The 12,307-nt window shown below is 48.2% G+C and overlaps 1 protein-coding gene, 1 long non-coding RNA gene and 1 pseudogene across 2 annotated transcripts; 2 read left to right on the top strand and 1 right to left on the bottom strand.

The window, feature by feature from the left end:
- The first annotated feature begins 1,287 nt into the window (after window positions 1–1,287).
- Window positions 1,288–12,307, top strand: part of LOC117834591 (uncharacterized) — a 30,470-nt pseudogene continuing 19,450 nt past the window's right edge.
- LOC117833535 (uncharacterized) lies at window positions 2,218–3,986 on the bottom strand. The gene is made up of 2 exons (XR_011898919.1): window positions 3,754–3,986; window positions 2,218–3,004 (listed from the first exon to the last, which is right to left on the bottom strand). It is a non-coding gene; the product is annotated as an uncharacterized lncRNA (long non-coding RNA).
- Window positions 6,329–9,667, top strand: LOC117833531 (P-(S)-hydroxymandelonitrile lyase). Its single transcript, XM_034713080.2, has 11 exons — window positions 6,329–6,464; window positions 6,612–7,041; window positions 7,276–7,368; window positions 7,449–7,541; window positions 7,754–7,839; window positions 8,018–8,284; window positions 8,416–8,546; window positions 8,647–8,748; window positions 8,839–8,947; window positions 9,077–9,217; window positions 9,336–9,667. The coding sequence occupies exons 2-11, from the start codon at window positions 6,642–6,644 to the stop codon at window positions 9,390–9,392; spliced, it is 1,479 nt and encodes a 492-aa protein (XP_034568971.1). The 5' UTR covers window positions 6,329–6,464; window positions 6,612–6,641; the 3' UTR covers window positions 9,393–9,667.

Below are 12,307 nucleotides of genomic sequence, written 5' to 3'. Positions count from 1 at the left end.
CACATGCAGCTAACGGTGTTACCCGAGCCATCCGTCCCTCGTTTTCAATCCATCGTACCAAACAAAAAACTGGGATGAATTCATCCCTCTCAACCAAACATCAGACGGGATGATCCCATCCCAAAAAATAGAGACGGCACCGTCCCATCCCATCTTGTCTCCAAACCAAACGCACCCTAAGTGTATGTGGGCACATTTATTCATGCCGCACATTGTTAGCGAGTGGTTAGCTTGCTGATTTGGCTTGACGCATCTTGTGGCTGAAACAGCTTCACCTGCAGCTCCTTTGATGAATCAGGTTTTTTTTCAGCTTGTCTCGTTGCAAAAATATTTAACAAAATGATTTCTTGTGACTGTTTAAAGTGGATAGAAAATGTAAAATGTATAGTATTCCCTTATCTAGTTATCTTTTCTTTTTTCTACTTTTTTCATCCCTTCTTCCTATTTATTTTCCTTCCTCTTTATTTTTCTTTCTTTCCTCTCACTTTTTCTCCCGCACTCTCTTCTCCACGGACTCTCCCACAGCCCGCACCCACCACCGGCCACCTCCTCCCCGCAGCCAGCCCCAGCCTGCAGGCATCGCCGCGCCCCTGCGGCCGGCCACCACCTCCCCGTGGGTCGCGCCCCTGCGACCGCTGCCGGCCACCTCCTCCACGGCCCCGCAGGCCACCGCCCTTGTGACCGCCGCTAATCACCTTCTCCCCATGGGCCATGCCCCTACGGCCATCCCGACGGACCCCACCCAAGGACAGGGCTGGCAAAGGGCATGGAGGAGCTAGGGAGCCGATTTTTTCAGCTCCCACTGCACCTTAGGGGGGAAATATAAGGGAAATGCGAAGCTTCGGCTGTGAAGCCGTTTCGCTCCCTGCTACTGGGAGGGCTTCACCTGAAGCCACCAAGAAAGCCCTCCCGAAGAAGGCCACGTATACATATTGTTTGTTCATAAAATTTGATAAGATTAGATGCTCGAACGGGGCTAAGAAAAAGCAAAGCATCTTTCGTCTCATGGGGCTCTTCGAGTCAGTCCTGTTCAAAGTGAACGGCAGACAGCGAGGAGCAACCTGGAATCCGGCGAGCGGCGGGCGTTGGCACTCCGTCGCAGCATTAGCTCGATGCGGTGACAAGCGGCGGGCAGTCTGATCAGGCGAAGAGCGGCGGCGTGATTGGAGAGCAGGCGCGACCGGTGAGTCCTAGACTCCTCGCTTGTTCTCTCTCGTCCTTTGCGGTCGTTCGAACTCTCAAGAGCAGCTAGGAAAGTTTCTTACTCCTTGCGCTCTCCCAGGAACAGACCCATGGAGGTTGTGACGGGGGCACTGCCGAGCCTCCTCCCTAAGCTCGGCGATTTGCTCGTTGGCGAGTACAAGCTGCAGAAGGGGGTGAAGGCGAGAGCATGAAGGCTGCCCTCGAGAAGCTCTCGGAGGCACCAGCAGACTGGCTTGACAGGCAGGACAAGATTTGGGCCAGGGATGTGCGAGAGCTGTCCTACGATATAGAAGACAGTATCGACACATTCATGGTTCGTGGCAGGGGAAATGAGCAGGCCAAGGGCTTCAAGAAGTACATTGATAGAAGCCTTGATTTGTTGACACGGTTTAAGTTCCGCCATAAGATTGCTACTGAGATCAGAGGCATCAAGGGCCGCGTCATAGAGGTGTGCGATCGGCGTGAGAGGTACAAGATCGACAGTGTTGTTGCTCAGGGGGTCAAGACAACTGTTGATCCTCGTTTATTGGCTCAGTACACAAAGGAGACAGAGCTTGTTGGCATTGATGAGGCAAGAGATGAGATAAGCAAGATTCTGGTGGAAGGGAATGAAGAAGTATCAGACAAGATAGTTTCTATAGTTGGATTCGGAGGCCTGGGAAAGACAACTCTTGCTAATGTGGTGTACCAAAAGCTTAGAGCACAATTCGATTGCTCTGCTTTTGTTTCAGTATCTCTCAGTGTGCAGATGGCACAATTTTATTTACGGATTATAATTTGGATCAAGCCATAAAGAAATTATTCATTTGCTATCTTAGCCATTATTTGGTCTTAAGATAAACATACCTAAGCATTTTATTAGGCCCAACCCGGCCCGTCCCACCCTGAGCCTGCTGGGTTTTGCGTACACCTACTATTGTCCGGGCTGGTCGTGGCCAAAGGAAACCAGGCCCAATCCCGGACTGGTAATTTAATTTAAATTATCATTGATTAAAAATGAGTGGGAAATTAAACTAGAAAATGTGTGAAATTTTCTAGTATGATCAATATGAGGAAGAGAAAGATTATACAGAATTGTTCGGGTGTGATGTTGGTGAGTACCCACTTAGATATTCAGGTATGTACACCATAATTCGCTAAAGGTACACCTAGTAAGGAACCGTGGCTAAAGGAAGTAACCACGGCACCACGGCGGCGCACCCGCGCAATCTCTTCGGCGGCGCGATCAGCAAGAGGCCGAGGCCCGGTGGTTCCACCTCCTCAGGTGCCGCCCGAGCGCCGACCGTCAAGGAGGAGCTGGCGAACGCTCGCCGCGCGCGGTGCCGTGGACGAGGGAAAAGGCGGCATTGACACGAGGAGCGCGCTCGGCGGCGTGGCCGTGGACGGCATCGACGCCTCTGTGGCGGCCTTGCTCGCGGGCAGGTCCGACAACGCCGCGGCGACTGTGCAGCTGCAGATTTATGCGCTGGAGAAAATGCACCGAATTGAGGGGCTTGGATTGGTGAGCTTGTGGCCGCGCTGCCATTCCTGCCTGATTTTTCCAGGCTGCTTCCGCAGAATCGGCCCATCCTCCCATCCGCGCGCAGGTGGCTCATCATCTTTGCGCCGCCTACGGGACGCGCCGGCGATTCGTCGCATCGGCTTGCAGTTCGCCGGCGCTCCTCGCCAATTCCACCGTCCATGCCTGTCTGCTTTGCCTGTGCAACTACGCTTGCCCGCGCGTCCCCGTCCGTGCGGCTCCTCGTCGTCCCCCGGCTGTTAACCGAGCAGTGGAAAGGAGAGGGCGAACGCTAGAAAGAGGCTGACATGGAAAAAAAAATAGTAAAACCAGTGACACGTAGGATAGAAAGCAGCGTAAAACAGGCTAGGGGGTTCATCTGGCCGGTATCGGAGTTTGGGGTGTCTTTTAGACTGGGTGACTATATCAGGGGTGTAATTTGGACTCTTGGCCGCATCTCGCACCCTCTGGTGGCGGCGCATCCTCCTCCGTCCTCGCCACCCGCGGGCGCCGCATCCTCCTCCTCCTCCTCCTCCTCAGCCTCGCTGCTGATGCTGCCGCCGCCGCCCTCCTTCCATCTCGCCCCTAGTTGCTGCCTGTCCTCCCTCAAGATCCAATCACCTCCTGCGTCAGCGCCGGCCAAGGGGGAGGGCAATGTGGCGCTGCCGGAGGCCAGCCTGATGGTGGAGAAGGCACATGAGGTATGGCGTCGCCTCGCGGCATCGCGCGGGTAAGGTGTCGCCTCGCGCGCGGGGAAAAAAAGGCGCGGCCCTATGCGCGCGCGCGGGAAGGGAGAGGGAGATGCGCGCGTGCCTGTACCCCCTGCGCGGGCACGCCACGCCCCATCCCTGCAGCGCGCCAATTGAGAGAGGAGGAAAGAGAGGAGAGAGGGGGAAGAGAAGAGGGCGGCGGCGGCACTGGAATCCGGCGGCGCGCTGCCTCCATCCAGCCGAGGAGGAAAGAGAGGAGAGAGGGGGAAGAGAAAAGGGCGGTGGCGGCACCTGGAATCCGGCGGCGCACCGAGGGGGAAGAGAAGAGGGCGGCGGCGGCACCTGGAGGGGTAAGTCCCCTGCTGCTTCAGCTCCGCCGAGGGGGAAGTCCTCCTCTGCTCTGCTCCTCTGCGCCTCCTCTGCTCTGCTCCTCTGCTCCGCCCTCAGGTATATGTATATCTTCTCTCTGCTCCTCTTCTTTGCTCTTCCTTCACCTCCTTCCTGTGCTCAGTGCTGCTCTGTTCTGCTCGCTAGTTGGCAGCAAGAAGGTATGTATCAGTGTATGTTTGTGCTACCCTATTGTAGGTTAGGCTATGTGTATGGCGTCGCCTCGCCGCGCGCCTTATTCGCCTAGGCGTCTCGAAGGGGGTGGATCACCACGCGTCGCCTTACCGCCGTGAAAACAATGATCATTACTAGTTCTTTTCAGTTTTGACAACTTGAACATGCCTGCCATTTCATCGTTAATTTTGTTCCTGGTCTGGTACAAAAATACAACGGAATAGAGTTAGCGAGAACTGCCATCCTTTATAATACTTCAGTTCAACTTGAAGGTGAAGTTCAACGACCTTTAGTTTGACTAAAAGTTTAATATTGAGCTGTCTACAAGTTCACAAAACTAGCTGGGAGTCACGTACTCGGGTATACAATGAATTATGTATAGATTTTTAAGCAATCTGTCATCTTAAGTTCTCTTCAGATCTGAAAAGATGTATATTATAGGGCAGTAGTCATTTTATGCCAATAACTTGATGGACGCCAATGTGATCTGTATGTACAATTTATAAGATATGTATGTACATGGAACTATCATGCAAATTGGATTTGATGGAGGTGAGAAATTGTAATCGTGGATGCAGATCTGTAAAGGACATGTATATTAAACTATCATACAAATTAGAATTGATGCTGCTGAGAAATTTTGATCATTGATGCTTATCTGCATGGGTGTATGCATTATATTTTTTTTTACCCTTTTTAGTTGGTTTCCTGACGGTGAATTGGCCTTCAGAGGCATGTTAGGGTGGCCGTCAGGAACTGGGAAATGATTCCTGCCGTCCAACCGACAGGAGAAAGCGATGTTTCCTCACTATGGGCTACTGTCGGCAAGTTGCTCTGGTAGTGCACATGTTATAGCTGTCAATATTAATTTTTTTTTCCTTCCATCTAATACCTTGTAGCCATTACCCAAACATATGAATGACATTTTTAGGTATTTGTAAGCCAAAGGTAGTATGAATTATTCTCCAAAGCAGCCTAGCCATGCGACATTCGAAAAAAGAGGTGATGTATAGTTTCATTATTACTTACAGTAGCAACATTTCTTATATCCAAGCCCAATTTCGCCTAACCAAGTAACCAATAGCTAGCTCCATCGTTCCTGCGTGTTGAACGACGCTGCTCCTCGCATTAGCGAGCCTCTGGTGCCGAGGAGTGGGCTGTCTAGTGGCAACTCTGCTGATGTTCTTTGAGTAATGGATTTGGTATAGGTGCAGATCCACGGTCAGAAATAGCTAGGCACAATTGCAGGGAGTGTACATTTTCGGCTCGTTTAAAGCCAATCTACCTTTTTTCTCTCAAATTTACCCAAGCTTTGATTGGTTAATGAGCTTTCTGTTGTAATGGTTATTGATATCTGTATGCTTATATTACACAAGGGATAGAATGAGAGATGACCTAGAGTTCTTGGCCAGTGGCAATTGTGGTGTACATGACCAGACGTTGGTTTGATTACTTGATTACATACCCAAATATCTAAATGGCCACCCTGAACAATTCTGCGTATTATTTCTCCTGACCATATATACTAGAAAACTTCACTCTTATAGTAATTTATTTAAGACTGAATAACTGCTAAAAATCACAAATCAGCAATTATATGTTCTGATCCAAATCAAATCACTGTCCGTAAAGCAAAATTGCATTGTCAGCATATTGTAAGATGGAAAAGGCATCTTTTCATGGTGGTGAGGAATCAATCCACTTATTTAGCCATCATTCTTTGAACTAGTGACCCGCGAAAGCTTCGTTGACGCCCGTCGAATGTCCCTACTTCCCTACTATTCATTCTTTGCCAAGAGATGTCACCATTTAACCTTTTTTATGCCCACACTACCACCACAAATAAAACTTTCAGTCCAATTTACATCACTTAGGGAAAAAAAAACCGTTTGTTTGTAGTGTCTATTGAAGAAAAGATGATTGAACATTATTGAGATTATTGAAGACTTGTTTAATATGATTTTTTTAGTTCACTTTAGTTTATTCTTCTTAATTGATAACTAGCATTAAATTAAAATCAATGTTTAATTATATCAATTAAAAAGCGAATTGTTCCACCAGCCTCTACTAGAGTACCACAGTACCACTCTATGAATAACGTGCTTGATTCGTCGCATATGAACACGTGCTGATGTAGCGTTCGCATGAATCCAATCAAGACAATATCGGTCGCCACACCGGAGACGATGCAACGTGACACCACGACAAGTGGTATCCATCGCAAAATCTCCGACAAGATTGATCGAGGACGACATTGGTGGTCACCGCCATGGCTACAGACGGCCAGGTGGACCACCTTTGCTCCGCCATGTGGAAGTGGCGATGGTGCAGGATGGGGAGGACGGAGACCATGGCGATGTGCACTTCTGGGGCCAAAACGGCGACAGCATTGAATTACTTGGGCCGTTTCTTCGTAGCAGCTTTTACGGGAGAGCATAATATAGGACGATCACCGGCGAGCTAGTAGTCTCTCTCGTTTCAGCTTCCAGGCAGTATGTCCACATGCTCCTATTCATGCTAGCTGCTATCCCTATGATTGTTACGAAATGATGATAGAGCATTTCAACACACGTGCGGTAATTCATCAAACAGCTCCTGCTAGTATATAAGTGATTCTTGGTCTTTCATTGTCTTTGTAGCCAATCAAGGTCAGGGAAGAATCAAACATCATGGCTAGCAGCTCCTGCCACTGCTCTCCACTACTCCTCGCCTTGGCCGCCGGCCTCCTCCTCCTCCTGGTGCCGCCACTGGCAAGTGGGTCGTCCCACGAGAACTCGCAGGAGGAGGACCGCATCCTGGGGATGCCGGGGCAGCCCAACGACGGCGTGGCGTTCGACATGTACGGCGGCTACGTCACCGTGGATGAGGGCGCCGGCCGCGCGCTCTACTACTGGTTCCAGGAGGCAGACCGCGCCACGGCCGACCCGGCCACCGCGCCGCTCGTCCTCTGGCTCAACGGCGGGCCCGGGTGCTCCTCCGTCGGCTCCGGCGCGTTCGAGGAGCTCGGCGCGTTCCGCGTCAACACCGACGGACAGACGCTCCTGCTCAACGAGTTCGCTTGGAACAAAGGTACTATAAGCTAACGGAGAGATCGATGATCACCGCAAAAAAAAAGACAGACGTTAATCTGAGTCCAAGACTAATCGACATTAACAATCAAGATTATTAACCACTCTTTTAGATACCAAGACTAATCGACATGAACAATCAAGATTATTAATCACTTTTTTAGATAACGATCAAGATTAATGACCTTACAGCAAGAAGGCCTTAGACTAAAGGAAAATGTGATGTGCATTGCAGCGGCGAACGTACTGTTCTTGGAGTCGCCGGCCGGCGTGGGGTTCTCTTACAGCAACACCAGCTCTGACCTCGTTGTTGGCGACGACAGAACGGGTCGTTAAAAAACACATGACACAAACATATTACCGTTCCTCTGATGTGAGCATTAATACTAATTCTTGCTCTATTTGCAGCACGTGACTCGTACATTTTCCTGGTGAAATGGTTCGAGAGATTCCCGCAGTACAAGTACCGCGATTTCTACATTGCAGGAGAGAGCTATGCAGGTCAGTAGTGTTTGCTCCTCCCTCCCTCTCCCTCTCTTCCAGATTTATTTGTTTGCAAATTTTTAGTGCACTCAATTCAAAATCCCCACTATATCCTACTTCGAAAAGACATGCAAAATGTTGAAAAATTATTCCACTTAATTAGTTCTGTCTATATTTGCAGTTTCATTTGATACCAACCATAGTAATTCCTGAAGTATTTAATTTTTCAGGTCACTATGTTCCTCAGCTGTCCCAGCTTGTGTACAGGAACAACATCGGCGTAGAGAAGCCTTTCATCAACTTCAAAGGTTTCATGGTATTTACGCGCACACAATCCATCAAAACCTACAATCCATCAAAACCTTTGAATTCACACAACGGATTTCATCATAACTATATCCAAACTGAATCAACGAACGAACACACGTACAACGAAATGTAAATACCAACCAAACTATAAAAATGCACATTCAGTTTAATTTGATTAATCCCAGGTCGGTAACGGCCTGATCGACGACCTCAGCGACATGATCGGCATGCTCGAGTACTGGTGGCACCACGGCCTCATCTCCGACGAGACCCTGGCGAGCGGGCTCGATGTCTGCCTGGGTAGCTCCTTGATCCACCCCTCGCCGGAGTGCCAGAAGATCTGCGACGTGCAGGCCGCGAAGGAGATGGGCAAGATCGACGGCTACAGCATCTACACGCCGCCGTGCGAGAGGGGGAACCCATACGATCGCATGCTCGAGCGGAGCCGCCGCGTAAGTTAATTCTCTTGTCTGCCGGCGGTCATCTCCGGCCGGCCATCATCATTTCTAGCTCGATCTCGCCATGGAAACTGCTTGACGAACGATCGATGATGATCTTGATGATGCATGCGTGGGTCGTTCAGCCATTGATGTTGCCGCCCTACGACCCGTGCACGGCCTGGTACTCGACCAACTACCTGAACATCCCCGAGGTGCAGAACGCCATGCACGCCAACGTCAGCGGCATGATAAAGTACCCGTGGACGATGTGCAAGTAAGTATTACTCTGTATTCTTCAACATTTCTGAGTTCTGTTTGATCCATCTTTCTTCAAAATTCAAATTATTTCAATTGAATTCGTTGTTTATCTGCAGCAATCCCATTTATGATAACTGGACGACAATCACGCCTAATGTTTCCATGATACCCATCTACAAGGAGCTCATTGGAGCTGGCCTCAAGATCTGGGTCTTCAGGTAACAAGAAGCTGGCTGTGTTCTATGCCTTTCTTCAGTGAGTTCATTGTCGATTTCCCTGCAAGAAAATACATGCTTTTGCATTTGCAGTGGTGACACAGACACTGCAGTGCCGCTGAGCTCGACCAGGCGCTCCCTTGCTGCTCTGGGCCTTCCTGTTAAGACCAGCTGGTATCCCTGGTACATGGTCCCAACTGAGGTCAGTGTTCATCACTGGACAGGAGAAAGTTAAATACCAAGCTTCTTCTGAATCCTTGTATTAGTTTCTTACGGATACATTGTTTTTTCCTCCATGGCCATGCATGCTGTGAATTGTGATGACATATAGGTTGGTGGCTGGAGCATGGAGTATGACGGCCTGACCTACGTCACCGTCCGCGGCGCCGGGCACGAGGTTCCGCTGCACCGTCCGGAGCAGGCACTCGTCCTGTTCAAGCAGTTCCTGCTGGGCGAACCCATGCCGGCCGAGGCCAGTTTTCCAATCAACTTTTTCGCCACATCGAATCAACTTGCTCATGGATAACAACTGATCATGCCATCATCAGCTGCTTACATTGGTCTCTGAAAGATGCATGTTGATTTTGCAGGCACCAAAAGATGCCAGCGTCATCCTACTTCCTAGTGAGAAAGCTCCCTCCTACTGAGCAGGGTCAGGGACAGGGTCGTGCTTCATGACGACGATTCCACAACGCGACCGTTGAACGCTACGTCATGTTTGCTGCTGATATGTGTACGCGGAGAATAAAAGCTGGAAAATCTTGTTTCGTCTGAAAACCTATGGATGTATAAGCAACCCTTGGCTTGACGATGGATCATGCTTCTCCTGACAGCCATATATATAAATAATGCATGCTTGGACTGTGCCAAAATCAGTCATATGATTTTTTTTATAAAAAAAACAGTCATATTTCAATGGCAAGGTTAAAAAGGGCCTCCCGGCCAGCCTCTGTACCCCCGAAATGATCGTGGTTAGGGATGGAATCGGATCAGATTCGTTAGAAATCAGATAGCACTTTTTACTGCATTTTATCTCGAATAGAATCAAGATTTAGATGTTGCTGAATGCAAATACAAAATGGATAGCTCAAATCCACATTCATATTCCGATATCTACTTGATTTGGACGATAACAATTAATAAATATCAGTTCAGTTTATCGATAGTTTTAACCCCTAATCATGGCACTATTTTCGGGAAGCACGATGGCATGATTTTTTTTCGGTTTTTGAACCTCGGCTAGCTAGCAGCACTACTTAGGGACCAATCATTGCACTACTGGTGCATTTGCGTTTCGGACCATTATCGACTTGCCTCCAGTTGGATGATTTCATTTTCAACTTCGGTATATCAAATATCGTTTTTCTTCCTAGCTTCCCCTTATCAATTTTATGTAAAACAATGAAATTGAAGAGGCGTTGAAGGCTTTTCCTTACCGTTTTCAATTATTTTTCATCCCTAGGAACACTGTTGACGTACGACAAAAGGTTGGCGGGACGGGCAGCATGATTTGTATTTGATTTATATAATTATTAATCAACATTGTTAATGCCTCATAATACCTCGGTATGTAAACGATTCAAACTATTTGAAAATGCCAATCATTTTAGTTCTAATACTTTTTACTAGTTCTGCTGCGCTTCTTTTTGAAAAAAAAAAACAGTAAAAAAGTTTGTTTTAATGAATGGTACTGAGTTGTCCAATTGTATATGTACCGCAGCCGAGAAGCTGTGTGTCGTATGAAGCTTTATGAAGGTTAGTTATAGACACTAGTAGAGAACTGACTTTCGATCCGCCCCCTTTTATCCCGGTTTAAAAGTGGCCCGGGACAAAAGGGGGTGCGCCGGGGTGCGGGAATTTGGAGGGGAGCATTAGTCCCGGTTGGTAATTGCAACCGGGACTAAAGGCCCCCTTTAGTCCCGGTTGCAACGGCTAGCGGGGGGGCGTCGGTGGCGGGACCCTTTTATCCCGGTTGGAGGATCCAACCGGGATAAAAGGGACACCCTTTTACCCTTTTATCCCGGTTGGAGGCACCAACCGGGATAAAAGGGTTAGTCCCGGTTGGTGCCTCCAACCGGGATAAAAGGGTATCCCTTTTATCTCGGTTGGATCCTCCAACCGGGATAAACTTCCAACCGGGACAAAAGGTGTTTCCTTTTGTCTCGGTTGGAGTTTTTAACCGGGATAAAAACTCATCCCCCACTATATCCCGAGACAGAGACTTTCTTCTTCCTCCAGCCCGAGCAGTCCAGCACATTGATAGAGAGCTGAGCTTCACCTACTCTCCGGTGGTGCCCAAGCAAGGGAGGTGCTGCCCGAAGTTTTTTCCCTCATTTTCGTGGGAATTTCACTCGGCCAACACAAGTAATGCGAAGGTTTGCTACTTCATCCTCGTGTTATGCTTTGATTTATTCTTTGGAGATGGAAAGATTATTTGCTACAATGTGATGATGAAGTAGAAAAATGGAGAGGTATTTTGAGCTAGAATGTGAGGGAGATTGATATGTCATATATAGTATGCATTATTGCAATGGTTTAAATCCATATGCTACCTTGTCTAGACGGTTTATCTTATCAAATTCAATATGGTTTTTTAAATCCATATACTTGTTGAACTTGCATACCGTGTTCATTTCGGCGAGAATGTTCTCCGCCGAGCAGCAACGTATGTCAAGGAGGTTCGATTCTACGAGAAAGAGTGGATACGGACATCGTGACCGTGTCCCCTTTTTCGTAGCATCTAACCTCTTTCATGACGAATACCGGTGCCGCCCAGTTGAGGACATCCTCGCGAGATGATCACGGTCTTCAAGTTGAACAACTTATGCAGTGTTTGGGACTTTAATTTAAATATGTGTATTTGGATCTTCATGTTGTTGTATTGTACCATGTTGTTTGGATCTTTAATTGATTTTCACGCGTAATCCATTGTCAAGTGTAATCCATTTTCATGCGTAATACGATGCAGATGGACCGGCAATGGATGTATAATGCAGACATGCGGAGCAAGGTGTTTATTGATGGCTTGCATTATTTTCTCGAAGTGGCAAAAGCGAACAAGCCAGAGAATGGGTTCGTATGTTGTCCATGCTTCCAATACAATAACAGGAAGGAGTATTCAAAGGATTCCTGGGGGACTATTCACAGCCACTTGTTTAAATACGGTTTCATGCCTAACTATTTGGTTTGGACCAAGCACGGTGAACTAGGGGTTGTAATGGAAGATGGCAAGGAGGAGGAGGAAGATGACACCATTCCGGACTGGGTTGCAGGCCAAGCTTTTGCAGGTACTACAATGGGCGAGGCTGATGAAGATGAGTTTGCAGAAAATGACCCTACTGATGACCTTGGTCAGGTGATACGAGATGCATACAGAGATTGCGAAACTGAGAAGGAAGCAGCAAAGTTGCAGCGCATGATAGATGATCACCAAAAATTGTTGTACCCAGGTTGCCAGCAGGGCCATAAAAAACTAGGTACGACACTAGAATTTGTGCAATGGAAGGCAAAAAATGGTGTGTCCGATAAGGCATTTCAGAGGATGTTGAACATTGTCAAGAAG

This window comes from Setaria viridis, chromosome 8, assembly GCF_005286985.2.
Source record: "Setaria viridis chromosome 8, Setaria_viridis_v4.0, whole genome shotgun sequence".
NCBI lineage: Eukaryota > Viridiplantae > Streptophyta > Magnoliopsida > Poales > Poaceae > Setaria > Setaria viridis.
The sequence above is the reverse complement of the archived record's forward strand: the minus strand, read 5'-3'. Positions and strand labels throughout refer to the sequence as shown.

Coding starts and splice junctions, on each gene's coding strand:
- LOC117833531 (XM_034713080.2), top strand. CDS start 6,642: ATGGCTAGCAGCTCCTGCCACTGCTCTCCACTACTCCTCGCCTTGGCC. Junction 7,369..7,448: donor TGTTGGCGACGACAGAACGG/GTCGTTAAAAAA, acceptor CTCTATTTGCAG/CACGTGACTCGTACATTTTC. Junction 8,547..8,646: donor TACCCGTGGACGATGTGCAA/GTAAGTATTACT, acceptor GTTTATCTGCAG/CAATCCCATTTATGATAACT.